Source organism: Mytilus edulis, chromosome 14 (genome assembly GCF_963676685.1).
Source record: "Mytilus edulis chromosome 14, xbMytEdul2.2, whole genome shotgun sequence".
Taxonomy (NCBI): Eukaryota; Metazoa; Mollusca; class Bivalvia; order Mytilida; family Mytilidae; genus Mytilus; species Mytilus edulis.
In genome coordinates, this window is record NC_092357.1 from 41,317,472 (window position 1) to 41,334,648 (window position 17,177).

The following is a 17,177-nucleotide window of genomic DNA, read 5'->3' on the forward strand; positions in this document are numbered from 1 at the left end:
AATGTAAAAAAGTGGTTTAACCCAAGTTGATAGTTAGGGCTGGCTCTAGTCAGACTAGTTCCTTTACAAATTTTTCTCTCTCGAAATTTACAAGAATACGACTGACTAATTATGATTCAAACGGCAGAAAGAAACTATATATAAAAAAGGCTAGATCTTGAAATCATTTTAGATTTTATATTCGTGTTATTTTACGCTTGCATGCGTATTCGGTGTAGTGAGTTTTTATGTGTGTTTTTAAGTTGCAATGTTTTTTTTAAGTTTAGAGACAAAACGACTGAAAGATGATTAACAAAGTTAACAGAATGTTTAAAAATGTTTGACTGGTGCCTCAAATGTGTTTTTTATAAATTACTATTTTCAAAATTTTATTGCATCGTCCCGAACATGCATGAAATATTTGCCACTGAACGTTAAACAACCATCAAACCGATCAATTAAAAAACTGTTAACTTCGAAAGGATTTCACGAGAAATTTGTCATGTTATTTTCACTTGAACTTTACAAAAATATGAAGGTATTTTTAAAGATTTTAATTAAATTGAAGAAGAAAGATATTATTTGAAAAATTGTATTTTTAAAATTTACGTGGATTTAACGTGTACAAAATTCCGGAGATTTATGCAAGAACTATTATCATAAGATTCACGTGGAACCAACCAGTTCACGCAAGTTTCAAGTATATGATCGTTTGATGTGAAAATCAGACGAGAGATCAATGTTAATTCATGCGAGTGAAATTCCATGTGCAGGACGAAATAAAATTATATCAGTAGAATTTTATATTGCATTACAGGAAATTTAACAAACTTAATAAAATAAACACCATTCAGATCCCGACAAAACGAATGGTGTTTATTTTATTTTCATTTCCCCTGTCGGGTTTTTGTTTTCAATACCTCTGAGCAGGAATAACGTTATATTCTGTATTTAATAACGTCACACGTTTCCGGTCAAATTCTAGACGTATCGATCAACTTTGAAGCCATTTATCTCAAAAACAAGGATAGTGACAAATGAGTTTCTATACGAGTATGAATTCAGTATGCAATCCTGGATATTATGTTAGTTTTTTGTTTTTCTCCGTATATTAGAACATAGCCATCCTTTGCAAAATCTAAAAAGGTAAGCAGAAATAAAGGCATTTCCCCTATATACCTAAATAAATTTGTCACCAAAATTGACATTTTTCTATGAAAATTACAAAGAAAACAAAAATGGTGACCCCCATTTATTATCACATATTCCGATGTAACTCGATTCAAAGAACACGTGTGCCAAACATTTTGGAAATCGGGAGATATGCCATTCGGTATCGTGTTACCTTAAAGACCTTCCGAGATCAAGAAGACCCCCTATAACATCTAGGGAAAATCAAGCATAATAAAGGTTGATCAGAAGGAAACCCATTGCAAACAATACAATCCTAAAAAGTTAGTGGTTGCCATACAGGAGACTTTAAACAAGAACTGTTCGAGATCGACTCATCGGTACTGGTTATCGTGCGATAAAACCATTTCGGGGACCTTTGCTTACGCACAGAAATACAGTGGCCCGTATCCAATATAGTGCAGAGCTCGCCAAAGTTGGAAATTATCATCGTGGAGGAACATCCATTGTTCCAATGGAATTCAGCTTATTTTACTTGACCCGATCGTAGCCCGGATTTGAACCATATCGAGCATATATGGGACACTATTGGGCGTAAAATGCGCCAAAGGACACCCCAGTTCAAACACGTCATGAAATAAACAATGCCTTTCATCAGGAATGGTTGCGGTTACCTCAGCAACAAATTTGTCGACTGGTGGCAGGAATCAGAAGACGTTAAGAGGCGGTTATCCGTTTGAATGGAGGCTGCATGAAGTACTAATTCTTTGGCGTATAAAGGTCAACTATGATGTCAACAATCATCTTAAGATTAATTTTGAAATGTCTGACATTGTAAAGTTCGACTACAGTAAAAGTTGCAAAATGCATTTTGTTTGTACAAAAAATACTTCATTTTGTTATCAAAATTGTGGTTAGATTAAAAATTTTTGTCATACATTTTTTTATTCATTTTAATGCAAATGTTATCATTAACGATGTTTCAATATTATTTTACAAATATTTTATCATATTCTATCCAAAAAAAGAGGCTGATTTTTCAAGGTTTAAAAAATCAAGGTGTTGCAATATGTGTATATATAAAAACTTATTGTTTATCTTTCGGCTAATCACCAATTCTCACAGTCATTTTAGTGTTCATTAAGTTTTATAGATATTGATAGATCTACCATATTCGTTTAGAACTAACAGTTCTTTTGTTTCGTTGTTGTAAGATATACAGAACGGTCCATTAATGCCGTCGTCTGCTGTCAAGACAATGTCATGCTTCTGTTCATCATTAGATATTTTATGTATATTGTCTGGTGAACATCCTCTTAAATACACATCCCCACAGTCATCTACGGCTACATCACCAACTTCTTCCAGTCCAGAACTGATGTATATCTCACGTTCTGTTCCATCCGAAGAAACTAAGAATAATTTATTATTATCAAAGTCAGTACAATAGACATCACCATCCTGATTGGCACAAATATAATAAGGATCAAATGTTGTTTGTAATACTTTATGAACTTTACCATTAATATCCACAATGGTTATAGTGTGAGATTGATTTTTTACCCATATCTTGTCATTTACACTGGTGATTCTCTTACAGTTTCCTTCAACTTCAATTATCCTTCCAGGCTTCAAGGATGTTAGGTCGATGATCTGGATACCTGCATCACCAACAGATACTACAGCATGATTTTTGTCAAATAAGCTTATATCTAGTGGTGAATAATCCAATTCAATCACGTTGGAGTTCGATCCATCAACTGTACAAACAAAAAGTTGTTTGCCCCTGTTGTGACAGAGGAGTAACCTATCAGCAGGCATAAAGCATCCCCTATAGATACGTACTTCATTATCTAATTTCGTGGTCTGGAATGAATGTGACAGTGATAACTTTCTTTTGTCTTTCACTAGAAATTGACCTTGTTGATCAATATCTAGTACAGGTATTTGGACTTGAACATTTTCTACCGTTATTGTACCCAAGTCTGGGACTAGTTTCTTAATTTTCGACTCAGATTCTGACGGATGATATTTAAGTATCGGAACAGTAGCTGTTTCGATTTCTCTGATTTCTAATTCTTTCTGGTAAGTTTTTGCATCTAGAAATTTTACCACCTGGAATAAATGAACTTCTGATGTGTGTTGCTTCAGTAAATTTAGATCACTTTTCCATGTAGACAGCGAGTCTGAGCTGGATTGGATGATATTTCTGTTTCGGGACACACTCTCAGTACAATTTGTATACTTAGAATCAATATCTTTATGTATCTCTGCTTCTAACGTATCTAAATGAGCAATGACTTTCCGTTTGATTTCAGACACCCTTGTCTTTATTTTGGTACGACTTTCGTCCAAATCTACGAGTGTTTTCTCACTTTGACTTCGTCTGTTCTCTGTAACTTGACATAGGTTCGAAAGCCTTCTCTCTAGATCAGAAATAGCGGTACCATCTTTCACGCCTCTAGCAGCTTTTTCAATTGAAATGACAGACTTGCAGTTCTGATGTGATACCGGAACACATGACTTGCAGACTGCCTTGTCATGTTGACGGCAGTACAGTGCAATCTTTTGATCTGGATGATTGTCGCAGTTCTTTGACGATGTAAGAAGTGACGAACTCAGTTGTTGTATCTCTTGCGTTGGTATTACCTTGTGAGGCGGGGACATCCTTTTGTGATCTCTGGAACACGTCTTACATACAAGTTCACTGCAGTCACTGCACCAAGATACAGCTGTGATGTCTTCATCACTGCGCTGACAACCAGCACAGAATTTACTGTCCGCCATTCTGTAAGAATAGAAAAACATAGCGTCTGCAGATATTCACTAAAAGAATGAAAAGTGTTGCGGCCTTCTTTGACCTCATGTGGTCTGTAAAGAGTTTTTGGTTAAATTTAGACATAGATAGTATTTTATCTTATTGCACTTTTCAAAAGAAATGATATAAAAAAACATTTTCATGCTTTTAAAGCGAGAGTGATCACTCTGACCTGTCTCAACTCCTTATCAGATAATAACTGAATAACTGCAGAAAAAAAGAAATGTTATATCTATAAGTTTTGTCTTCAAGAAAAAAAAAAGAAATCAAGAATGAGGTCAAAAACTAAATGTTACACAATTACAGTACATCAAGTTCACCACATTAAATAAGACAACTGGATGATAGTTTGTGACAAAATATATTTCACATTGTAAAGAGTGTAAAGAATTTCCAGGAATAAATCTTTTGAAAAAAATAAAACATCAGTTGAAATAAATAGACGAGTAAGAATGTCTTTAATAATTTTGGAAAATTGTAAAGAAGATAGTACGAAAATATAATACTGTTATCTTAATATCGTAAGGAAACATCAAATAGTGAAAATAATGAAATCTAATAAGAATTAAAAAAAAATGGGACTGCGGAGGGGATTCTCTGCATAAGCGTCTTTTATGGCAAGCCGTTTTGCTATTTATTCTTACTTCAAGGTATCTCTTAAACTTTCTTAGATACCTTATATAGTTTAAAAGATATCTTATATAGTTTATAATATATCTTATATAGTTTATAAGATATATCATATAGTTTATAAGATATCTTATATAGTTTATAAGATATCTTATATAGTTTATAAGATATCTTATATAGTTTATAAGATATCTTATATAGTTTATCAGATATCTCATATAATTTATCAGATATCTTATAAACTATATGATATATCTCATAAACTATATAAGATATCTTATAAACTATATGATATATCTTATAAACTATATAAGATATCTTATAAATTATATAAGATATCTAATATAAAAATTGTTTATAAGATATCTGATATACTTTATAAGATATCTTATAAACTTTAGGAGATATCTTCTAAAGTATATAAGATATCTTATTAATTTTAGGAGATATCTTATATAACATTAAAGATATCTTATATAATATATAAGATATCTCATATTATATATAAGATATCTTATATATCATAGGAGATATCTTATATATTATAGGAGAAATCTTATATTTTATAGGAGATATCTTATTTAGTTTATAAAGTATCTCATGAAGTTTATAAGATATCTCCTAAAGTTTATAAGATATCTTATATAGTTTATCAGATATCTTATATAATTGTCTTTATAAGATATCTCATAAACTATATAAGATATCTTATAAACTATATGAGATATCTTATAAACTATATAAGATATCTTATAAACTATATAAGATATCTTATAAACTATATAAGATATCTTATAAATTATATAAGATATCTTATATAAAAATTGTTTATAAAATATCTCATATACTTTATAAGATATCTTATAAACTTTAGAAGATATCTTATAAAGTATATAAGATATCATATAAAATTTTTGAGATATCTTATATAACATGAAAGATATCTTGCATAACATTAAAGATATCTCATATACCATTAAAGATATCTTATATAATCTATGAGATATCTTATAAAAATGAAATTATATAAGATATCTTATATATTAAAGGAGATATCTTATATATTATATAAGATATCTTATATATTATATAAGATATCTTATATATTATATAAGATATCTTATATATTAAAGGAGATATCTTGAAATTCGAATAAATAGTAAAACGGCTTGTCATAGTCTTTGGTCAAGAGAAATATCAAGAACATTGTCAAAACAACTTCGATTCGTATTTATCAGAGATTAACACTGTCACTTTTGAAGTGAAGTAACTATAAGCAAATTCAAAGGGAAAATTGGTATATGAACACAGCTTTAATGTTTGTGTGTTCATTATATGTCCCCATTTCTTTACATTATAATGCAGAAACGAGTGACCTCTTTCTTGAAAATGTCCGTATACAACAAATGAAAGGCGAGATGATACCATGCAGAGGCACATGCAAATTCATAAATGGAAAATAAACAGACATCGCCGTGGCTAAAAAGAAAATAAACAGACAACGCCGTGGCTAAAAAATAAAAATAAAACACAGGCAATTAAGTATCTGGATTGAATATGAAAACACCTCAAAATGGCTTTACATGTAGTTTTCAAATAATCAAAACATACACACTTTTTATGTTTTATTTTCGAAATTGTTGTTTGACATCTACTATATTTAGCCTTGGTTACCAACGTAAACAAACAGTTTCTATTGTCATCGTTATCATAAGAAGTTTCACTATTCAATTTTGAATATAATTATTAGATTAAACTTACCTATCAAGTTTGTTTAAAACATAGAACTGTGTCTTTTGTTTTTTATCAACCGAAGCAAATTTAAATTACTTTCGTTTTCAATGGAAATTCCCACTCAATTAAAGGGAGATGATTTAAATGTTCCAAAGGTGATTCGACTGAATCGGCTCGTAAATTTAAATCGAATATGTGTTGATGTTGATAAAAAGAAAGACATATTTTAAGACTGCGTAGCTAATCAATTTGTTATTACAATAATAAATGGGTCATAATAAATGTATTGTCGCTTATATAGTTGCCTTTATGGTTACACAGTATACCGTATCGCGTTTAGCAGGTTATTTTTGCGTGTTTAGAGATGTGTATAGGGCGTACATCTACCCGAAACATGTGACCAGAAAAGAGAACTATGTTATTTATTTCAATAGAATTAAATTGATCGAAGGCTTTGTATATATTACCTTACCGATCTTTAATATTCAATGATTCCATGGAAATGGAGCGAGGATACATTAGCGGCGGATTAAGAGCGATGTATAGAGCGTACATCTACCCAAAAGATATGGAAAAAAGAGAAAAAAAGAGAGGAACTAAGTAATTAATAAATCAATCAACGTCTATCTTCGAAAAAAAATAGTAGCTTATAAAAGGACATTAAATTCCTGGATAAATGTGCATTAATATTTGTGCTAGGAAACCAATTTTGATCTGAAAATCATGTGAAAGTCTAAACAATAAAGTCGTTCAGTCATGTTCACTTCGCTTGAAGTTATTCCAGTACTGATTAGATACTTTCAAAAATATGTATGATGTTTTACCTGGCTTTGGGAACTCCTGAAAACAAAATGTTTTAAACTGTATTGAAAATGTGTGTTTGACCTGTCCAGGAATTGAACATATAACCTCTTAACCTTCCTGTAGCACACAACAAGGAGACTATCCGGACAGATTGTACAATCAAACTACATTTACACACTCAAGTAACTGGTCCTAGAGGTGCAATTTTGTTTATGTGAATTCTTTATTTATTCACCATCACTACCGTCATTTCTAATGTTGGTCTAGTAAACAGTCATTTAAAATTATTAGTTTAAACATATTTAGTTATAGTGGGTTGGGAAACAAGTTATTACAACTTGTATTAAACATTTCCACTTTGCAGGTGCGAGAGCTGCCTTGTAGGGGAATTAGTCAGCATTTTTTCGAAATATACAAGGGTGTATTTAACGTGCAAGAGATATGACTCTCTCTTAACACGAGTCAGCCGTTTATCGTCCACTTCCGACAGATTATCATAGTTTTTGCAAGACAATACTCGGAAATGTTGTCAAGGGAGACCCGAAAATTCAGTCTCTGAAATTTTATCCCCGGAGTGAGGATCGAACCAGGAACCTTTGCATAAGAAATGCGATGCACTTTTGTTTTCTATGGATAACATTTTATTTAAACATGTGCAATGAAAATTCACCAGACAGTACCTGATATAAATTACATCTGATGTTACTATATGTAACAGACAGTTACAGTATGAAATTTATACAATATTTCTGCATGGTTATTTGATAACGGAATTGTCAGATATAAAATGTTCATTTCTCTGATTTAAAGATAAAAATACTGAGAAATGTATTTTCTTAACAATGTTTCAAAACAGTCTACTGAATTAAGCTTAACTGGAGGATTTAATATACGAAATTTCTTCCTTTATAGATTCTTAATCATAATGAAATTAGCTACCTATAAATAAAAATCGTTACTTCTTTTAAAAAAAAAACATAAACATAGCTTGGTCAAAATCCAGCGTATTTTTTTACAAAAATATCATCAACATTACACATGAAATTACACTAAACAAGGCTCTGCTTTCATCAATCTGAATTATCCATTCCTTCATAACAGTTTGACGACTTCAAAATCAAATACAATGTACTTTTGGGTAAAATTGAACTTTCAATGACGAATTAGCAAATTATCATGACTGTTTATGTTATAGTAATTTAATTTGTTTTCCTAATTAAATATATAATTACACAATACGCAATACAATGTATAACATCTATATCTCACTACTCTACATGTGGCCTTAATAATGTTTTCCTCGTATTATTTGAAAACAAACGTCAAGTACTTGAGCAAATGGCATTAAACATGATAGATTTTCACATAAAGTTAATAATACGAGGAAGAAATTGTTTTGATGAATTCTTAAAATTTTTATGAATTCATAATACATCAATGTATGTATGTATACCTACTTAAATTACACTGAACATGTAAATTGCCCACGCATACACTTTTAAATGTGTCGTGACGAACGTGACTGAAGATACTTATACAAATTCAAAGGTAGAATTGTTAAATGGACAACGCAGCTTTAGTGTGTGCTTATTCATTATAGGTCCCCATTTCGTTACATATTAATGCAGAAACGAATAACGTCTTTCTAGAAAATATCAGAATACTACAAATGAAGGGCGAAAGATACCATACAGAGGAACATTCAATCTCATAGATAGAAAATAAACAACCAAGGCCGTGACTAGAAAAGAAAAACAATCCAGATACAATTCAGTATCTAAATTAGATATGAAAACACCTCAAAATGGCTTTGCATGTAATTTTCAAATAATCATAACAAACACACGTTTTATGTGTTATTTTCGAAATTGTAGTATAATTATCCTTGGTTACCGACGTAAACAAACGATTTGTATTGTCATCTTTATTATCAGAAGTTTTACTTTTCTATTGTGAATTCAATATGATTGTTAGATTAAACTTACCTATCGAGTTTGTTTCAAACAAAAACTGTGTCTTTGTTTTTTTTATCAATCAACCGAGGTAACTTAAAATTACTTTCCCATTCAATTAAAGGGAGATTATTTAAATGTTCTAAAGGTGATTCGACTGAATCGGCGCGTAAATCTAAATCGAATTCGTGTTTATGGTGAAAAAATGAAAAAGATATTTTAAGACCGTGTAGCTAAACATTTTGTGATTTCACATTTACACATGTTTACAATAGTAAATGGGTCATAACAAAAGTATTGTCGCTAATATAGTTGCCTTTATGGTTACACAACATATCGTTTAGTTGGTGAATTTCGCGTGTTGAGAGCTGTGTATAGAGCGTGAATATATCCGAAACATATGACAGGAAAAGGGAACTATGTAATTTATTGCAATAGAATTAAATTGATCCAAGTCTTTGCATAAATTACCTTACAAATCTTTGATGAACAATGATTCCATGGGTATGGGCAGGGATACATTAATGGCGGGTTAAGAGTGGGTTAAAGTGCGTACATCTAACCAAAAGATATATGAAATTAAAAAGGAACTCAGTTATCAAAAAATGAATCTACTAGTACTGCAACTGACATCGAAAAAGATGCTTAGTTAACGAGTTTAATGGTCCGGAATAACACAAGACTGCAAATTGTTTTAAATAATAAAATAATATCTACATTTTAATTTCCGTCTGGTCGTAAAAAGTTTCTATGGTCACATTTTTGTATTTTATCCCTTTAATGGGGGTACCCCTCAATCGCGGGATGGTTAAGGTCACTCAGCACTGTTTTTAGCTATTTGGGCATAATAAACAGTAAAACCGCCGAAGCGGTACATAATTGCTGTATGAATGGATAACGTCTAATCAGTGGTATTTTATGATAAAACAATAAATTATGTTTCATATTGTTTTGATTTACCCTGGAAAAAAAGTCACGTGACGATCACATGACTACTGTGGCATTTATATATAAAATTATAGTTTTCCGTAAAGTTCTAGTACGTACACTTAACGTAAATATTTCCTTTTGGTCTCATTTTAACGGGAAAAGTATGTGGAATAAGAAAAATGCTATACACTGGTGAATACTCGCAAGAGATAATAAAAAATTATAATAACCAAGCGAAAAATCGTTACGATCAACCTTTTTTAGTAAACAACGCTTTCTGTTTAATTCACCAATATTGCCACGCAAATTGTATATCAGTTTTCATAATCCTGAGAATATTCCGATTTTAAAAAGCTAATCATATTAGAAAAATACAGATGATTAATTCTAGAACTTTCGCTCTGAAGTTGACCAATGTCAAAATTCTTAATGTACGTCATTACTGTCAAACGTTTAAGTGACGTCAAAAGGGACACAACTCTGTAAATTATTCTGACGATCTTTTCAACATAAAAATAAATCGATGAGAGGACAACATACCTATATTTTAATAAAATAAATGTCATTCCCAATACATTTACCAAGTTTTATGTTTTTCAACAACTTTCAAAACTATTTCATACAGAAATTATTAAAATAAAATGACAGCTTTGATATAAATGCCGTTGGTATACCTTTATCCTTTTAATAAAAAAAAAAAAAAAAAAATTTTTGTGTGAAAAAAACTTACCTTTAAATGCATAATGTTGGTAATATATATTTCAGCTGCAGAATAATATTTCAGTATATTTTTTTTTTCTTTTAGTTGCTGATAGTGTTAGAAAGACTTCCAGATGACCATATCTAGGATCAAAGTTCCATCACAAGCGACCCTATTTGTTTGCCTTTTTGTGATAATAAAGAACTAAGTTATGATCTTATAATTATTTTAACCACCTTAAACGAAATTTTTTACTTCATCAACATACACAGAAACATTTAGAACATGCTGGACAGAATTTGAGGGGGGGGGGGGGGGGGTTACTGGTGTTGATAGTATGACCAGGTCTTAACATTAACCCATCACACTTGTATTTGAAAAAAAAACACCAAATAAAATTATTTGTGCATCTTCCCCTGAGAATAAGTAGTTTTTGTCAATGGATAATCAAACTTTTTGTGTGGAGCATCCAGACTCAAGTCTCATATATTTCTATTCATTTCTGTTTTCGACTTTATTTTGTTTTTTAATCATTGTTGTACTTTTTCTGGTTGAATGTCCATCTTTTTTCTCAAAAGTCATATCATAAAAATCTTCTGGAAATTATCTGTATTCAGCAGAGAATAGCAGCAGCAGCAGCAGCAAACCAAACATGGAAGTCATCTGAGTCATAACACAAACATTTTTCATCTTGAATTTTATTTTGCATCTCAAATTTTGACATATATATCATGAACAATAATACAAACAAGAATATGCAATGATATAACAAAAAATATCAAATACAATGAACTACTGCAATTTTGCCAAAGTAATTATTGCAAGGTCAACAAAGGACAAGACTGCAATTGACAATTATAACCAGTCAAAACAACAAAATCCAGAGCCTGATAAAATTTTGAAGCCCCATTATAATAATCATTTGTCGATTCAACAGCGTTATGAAAATTACAGCATTTTCATGGGAAAATATCCAAAAATGCTCATCAGCAGCTACAATTATTTTCGGCTAAAACTGCCAAAACTACAAGATTATGTATACCAGAATAGATACTATCTCAACAAAAACAAAACTGGAGAAAAGGAAAAATTTGTATCCCAGTTTAGTTTGGTCAACTGGATGCAAATGAAGGAAATTGAAAAACATCAGCATACCCTTGAAGACTGCCCAATCTGCACCACAAAATACAATGTGTCTTCGTCATTACATACATGTAGAAAAGTTGAAAATAAGGCAGAAAATCTTAAGTCTTCCTGTACAAATCTGGTGGACACAATTCAGGAAGAGTTTTCTGCCTCTCCATCTTTAAATAAGGTGTGGTAAAATAAAAATTCTTAAAATTAAGAATAATTGGTGTATAAACTGGAAAAATATCACTGACAAAGTGAACCAGTATCATGATTAGCTACAGGCCCAGCAGCTTAGGCTTGTAAAATTGCATTCAGATCCTGTCTGCAGGCCAACAGAATCTAATAAAAAAATCCTAAATTTGAGATCAGATTTTAAAGTTCATCTTGAAAATCGAAAATCAATAAATAAATGAAAGAATTTAATAAAATGTATGTGCAATGTGATCTATAGTTTATAAACAGATAAAGGCCTTTACAAAAAAGTGATTATCCTTATTTCTATAAAACAAATACTTCTAGAACCACAAACATAAGCCTTCTCAACAAAAATCATACTAACATATTTCCTCATACACAAATTTATATAAGATTTCTAGATTGTAATCATTGATCATATCAGACTATCTGTTTCAAAATTAATATCGGTTTAAAAAGTGGGAGGTATGCATGGCAGGGAAAAATTGCCTTCCATGTTTTAACTGCCTATAAGGATCAGGCAAAATGGTAAAATAATAAAACTAATAAAAAATAAACACCAAGCTAATCATTCTACTTTGAAGTTCATTCATTATAAGTTAGAAAAAGTGAATTAGTTGTTAGCGTTTCTGGTTATGGAAATAACCAAGTTGGAGAATTGGTTAGAATAATAGAAAATTAGAGTTATCTCCCCTAAATGCTTATTTTTAGTGCATTTCAACCAAATTTTATCTTCTATTATCCAGACAGTATAAGGAAAAGAAAACTACTCTTTTTTAATTCTACTTAATAAGCTATGAATAACAATCAATGTAAATTATGGTGTTTTTTTGGGCATGTTTTCACCTGGTACTGGCAGCTAAATGATTTATTTATATGAACAAGCTTTTTCAACATTATATAAACTTCTACTACTTTTAAACATTAAGTTGGTATAACTGGGTTTTGACACAAAAATCAATCAATACAATGACAAACTTGTTCAGGTCAGGAGTTCAGCCAACTGAAATGAGGACCAATTTCCTAATAATCAAAATTATAATAAAATTTGTCAAAATTAACTGTCTAAATCTCTAGCCCTTCAGCTTTACTTGTGAAGTGAATTTTAACTTGATATCTAATTCAGTATTTGTACATTAAATTTATATTAAAGATAAAAAGTCTAGCTCACTATTCAAACTTATTTATAAATGCATGTGTCAATGCTATACAGTTGTCTGAATAGTCTCCCTTTAACACTTATTCATAAAACAATTACTTTTAATAGTGGTACATTAAAATATTCAAAAATACAAAAAGATCTGACATCTTTATAAGACACAACACAATATTTGGAATAAAACATTAATAAAAAAAGAAGTTGAAATAATTGTAAATGATATAATATGCAGCTCACAAAATAAGAAGACTGGTTCCTAAGCTTTAATACTTTTGATTAAAAATTCAACATATAAACAGTTTATTTATTCCTACTTTATTGTATTTCAGTGTGCATGGGCAAATCAGAAGCAAAAATGCATTCAACACAAATTAGGAAAACTTGAAAGAATACAATACAAGTTTGACTCATTAATGTCTAGTTTTACTATTAAATGGTCCTCCTCCTTCAAGATTTATTTTTCCACAAAAGCAATTATATCATACAAATTTTCTTTCATCAAGCAAATTTATTCAAATAAATTCAATTATGTAATGAATTAATTAAACATTTCCTAAATATATTTTTAAAATTGAACTAATTCTAATTTTGATCATCAATATCTTTGTTATGACTCTCTTGAATTTCATTTCCAAATCATTATACTGCCATTATGATAGACTTAGATGAAATTTAAAAAAAAAAAAGGAACAAAATAAGCTTTAAAATGTTTATAGGTTATTTAACTCATTCTCAAGATGTTTGATGTTGAAAAAATTGCTGAAAAAGGCATTCTCTAGACTTTTACCTTATATTAAAACCTTGAATCTAAGGAGAAAAAACAAAGATGTCTGAACATATGACAAATGATTCATGCAATCTGTTATGCTGCAAATGCATATAAATTTGCACACTCTAGTTTATAAAACATTACCATAAAAAGACATATTCACCTTCAACAAATGCAATTTTTTTTATAAATGAATCTACTCTATTTGTAACACTATTTGTAGTCTCTTAAATATAACATGTTACAATTAGATGTGTAATTAAGTGACCAGTTTAATAAAATAACTTGAGTCTTAACTATAAATCCATGTCCCTTTATAAAGTACTTAAAAATGTTTTCAGTAAAAGACATTCACACAATATTATAAAAGGTAGTTCTGGGGATACTGATTTTAATATGTGAAATTGCCAAGATTTTTAGATTTTAAAATTAATTGTCCGAGTTGAGAAATATTGTAGTACACAAGATGAAGCGTTTGAATTTTTTTTCTATTGACTTTTAAACAAAATCTAATACAAACTTTGTCCTGTCATTCCAAAAAACTTCAGAAAGTTGTGTTCTTTCTATTTGACGCCATATCAAGCATGGCTGCCCTTTTTCGTGACGTCACATTGAAAAATTTAAATAAAAGCAAGAAATTTTGATGTCATAATTAAAATTCAACCAATCATGCCAAGAACATGATAATTATTTTTCTCACAAAGGTGGATTAATGTGAAACACATTAAAATGAGAGAAAAGGCAATATAAACATTTTCTATTAACCAACATAAATATTTTGTCAATGCATTAAAATTTAAATGATCTTAGATCAAAGAAATATTTCATTCCCCCAGAACTACCTTCAATTAAACAACATACATTTCATTTGTAATACAATCCATTATTCTACTACAAAACTGTTTTAACAGGTGACAAAAGCTGTTGTGCAAGTTATAAACCCAGTATTTGCTTCAAAATTTGATGTAAACTTTGAAACTGCAATTGCTGAATCTTTTCATCTGTCACCAACTGAAACCGCAGAAAGCAGGAAAAACACAATGGAACAAACACTCAACATGTCCATGCAATCTATCAACAGTGCATTAACTGACAATGACAATGATGTTAGGCAGTTCTTAACATTAGGGAAATCGTATAAAAGCCATGACCGCGAGAGGATGATATTTTTTTCAACAAAAGAAGAGGCAAGAAAGATTACCCAAAAGAAACTAGAGCAAGAACAGCTTGGAAAACTGAAACCAAAAAAACATCACGGGAATTTTGATAAATACAAATTTGACAGAGAGAATTTCATTGAGGAAATATCAACTATTGAAGAGGGTCAAATAATAAATTGGACAAGCATGGCAAGAAAACACAACTTTCAGAATCTAAATAACAAAATGCCACTGAATTCAGGACAGATTTTAATGGCATATGCTAAAGAGCAAGGTATAATGAAAGCAATTTTTACAGACTCCTTTATTTTTTAATATTTACTGAATATAAATTTTTAATAGATCCATGGATTGCTTTAAACTCTTTATTTAAAAGTTTGCTATTAAAAGTAAATTTGTAATCAAGCAATCCACATCCTGAATGGCAAAAACAGTAAAAAATATTTTTGTAAGACATATCAATTTGATTTAAAAAAAAAAAAAAAGAAAGGAGTTGCTATTATTACCCAATCAGAACCATACTGTAGCAATTATAGAATGTGTCCATAGTACACAGATGCTAAACTTGCACTATTATATTCTATGTTTAGTAAATTCATCAAAAATCTAATTTGGCATCCCTTTTGATAATGTTAAAATGAATTTTGATGGTCTGAAACAGTTGCTTTCAATCTACCTTTATTTTTTTCATTAGGAATAGATATTTACAAATTTAACAAGCAAAGTCGAGTCAGCGGCAGGGATTACTTGCGCCGTGTTCGTCGTGCAAAAAAAAGGTTGCTGAAGACAAACATTTCTCTAAATACACCAAGGTCAGCCAAAATACTGAGAGGTATAGTTAAGGAAAAGGTAGAGTCAGGCGAAATTAACATTGGAAAAAAGATAGCTCCAAAAACCTTCCTAACAACAACAATAAATAAGGAAGGAAACCTTATTGAAAAATCAAAAACAGTCTATGGTAGAAAAATTCCATTAAAAGAAATATTGGAAAAAGAAAACCATAGGTTACATGCAGCTGGGGTTCTTAGAGTGAACACTGATGAATATTATGACGAATTAACAGAGCCTGAGCTAGACAAGTGTCTGATCAACTTGCAAGAGAATCATCACTGCAACAGCAACACAGAAACAAAACGTAACATCTTGAAGGCAATTCAAAGATCAAGAAACATTAAAGTCTGGCATGACCATTCGGATATTCTTAGCCATACCTACATAAATTTCATGATAAGTTACATGTATGACTCTGCAAATTTTCTAACAAGCAAAAGAGTATCTGGAAAAAAATCCTACCATCAAAGATATAGATATACAGAAAATTGTTGAAAGGCCACAACTGTATATTTTAGGACAATCAGGTAAAAAAAGAACTACATGACAACAAATAGATAAAGTATAAGGAGAAATATTGTATGGAAAGAGTTTGTAACTGATCAAATTCTATTTAAAAAGAAAATGGGGTACGACTAAAAATGGTACTCTTTCTCCAACTCATGAAAATAAAATTGGGTTTGATTACCAATTATATATTTCTTTGTCCTATTCCATGAAAATAAAATGGGGTATGAATACCTATTAAACATTTCTGTTTCCTATTCTATATAAACAAAATGAAGTATGTTTACCAATTTTACATTTCTGTGTCCTTTTCCATGAAAATAAAATGGGGTTTGATTACCTATTAAACATTTCTTTGTCCTATTCCATGAAAATAAAATGGGGTATGATTACCAATTATACATTTCTTTGTCCTATTCCATGAAAATACAAGAGGCTGTCACAACGACAGCAAACCGGATTTATTAATATTTATTTGTGTCCTGGCAATATCACAAGAACCATTACTGATGAATGGTGAAAGTGAAAATCGTCAATATCAAATTTGACCTCCATTTTGTCATCAGTATCAACATCTTAAAATTTGAAAAGCTTAGATTGAATGGTTCATGAGTAAATGCAACAACGTGAATGGAAACGCCATTTCACAATCTTTCAAGAACCATAACTCCTGAACGGTAAAAGTCAAAATCGACATTATTGAACTTGACCTCTAATTTGCCATCAGTAACAACATATAAAAATTTC

At 30.4% G+C, this 17,177-nt stretch overlaps 2 protein-coding genes across 3 annotated transcripts; one reads left to right on the plus strand and one right to left on the minus strand.

Annotated features, from left to right (window-relative positions):
- Positions 1-2,036: 2,036 nt before the first annotated feature.
- LOC139503170 (uncharacterized) lies at positions 2,037-9,171 on the minus strand. Of its 2 annotated transcripts, none has more exons than XM_071292902.1 (2): positions 9,082-9,171; positions 2,037-3,898 (listed from the first exon to the last, which is right to left on the minus strand). In XM_071292902.1, exon 2 carries the CDS (start codon positions 3,895-3,897, stop codon positions 2,251-2,253), a length of 1,647 nt encoding a protein of 548 aa, XP_071149003.1. In that variant the 5' UTR covers position 3,898; positions 9,082-9,171; the 3' UTR covers positions 2,037-2,250. The 2 variants fall into 2 exon arrangements, with proteins under 2 accessions (XP_071149003.1, XP_071149004.1); XM_071292903.1 differs by lacking the exon at positions 9,082-9,171 and adding an exon at positions 6,320-6,450.
- A 5,143-nt stretch (positions 9,172-14,314) lies between these two features.
- Positions 14,315-16,439, plus strand: LOC139503865 (uncharacterized). Its single transcript, XM_071293826.1, has 2 exons — positions 14,315-15,366; positions 15,787-16,439. The coding sequence occupies exons 1-2, from the start codon at positions 14,973-14,975 to the stop codon at positions 16,416-16,418; spliced, it is 1,026 nt and encodes a 341-aa protein (XP_071149927.1). The 5' UTR covers positions 14,315-14,972; the 3' UTR covers positions 16,419-16,439.
- Positions 16,440-17,177: the final 738 nt, after the last annotated feature.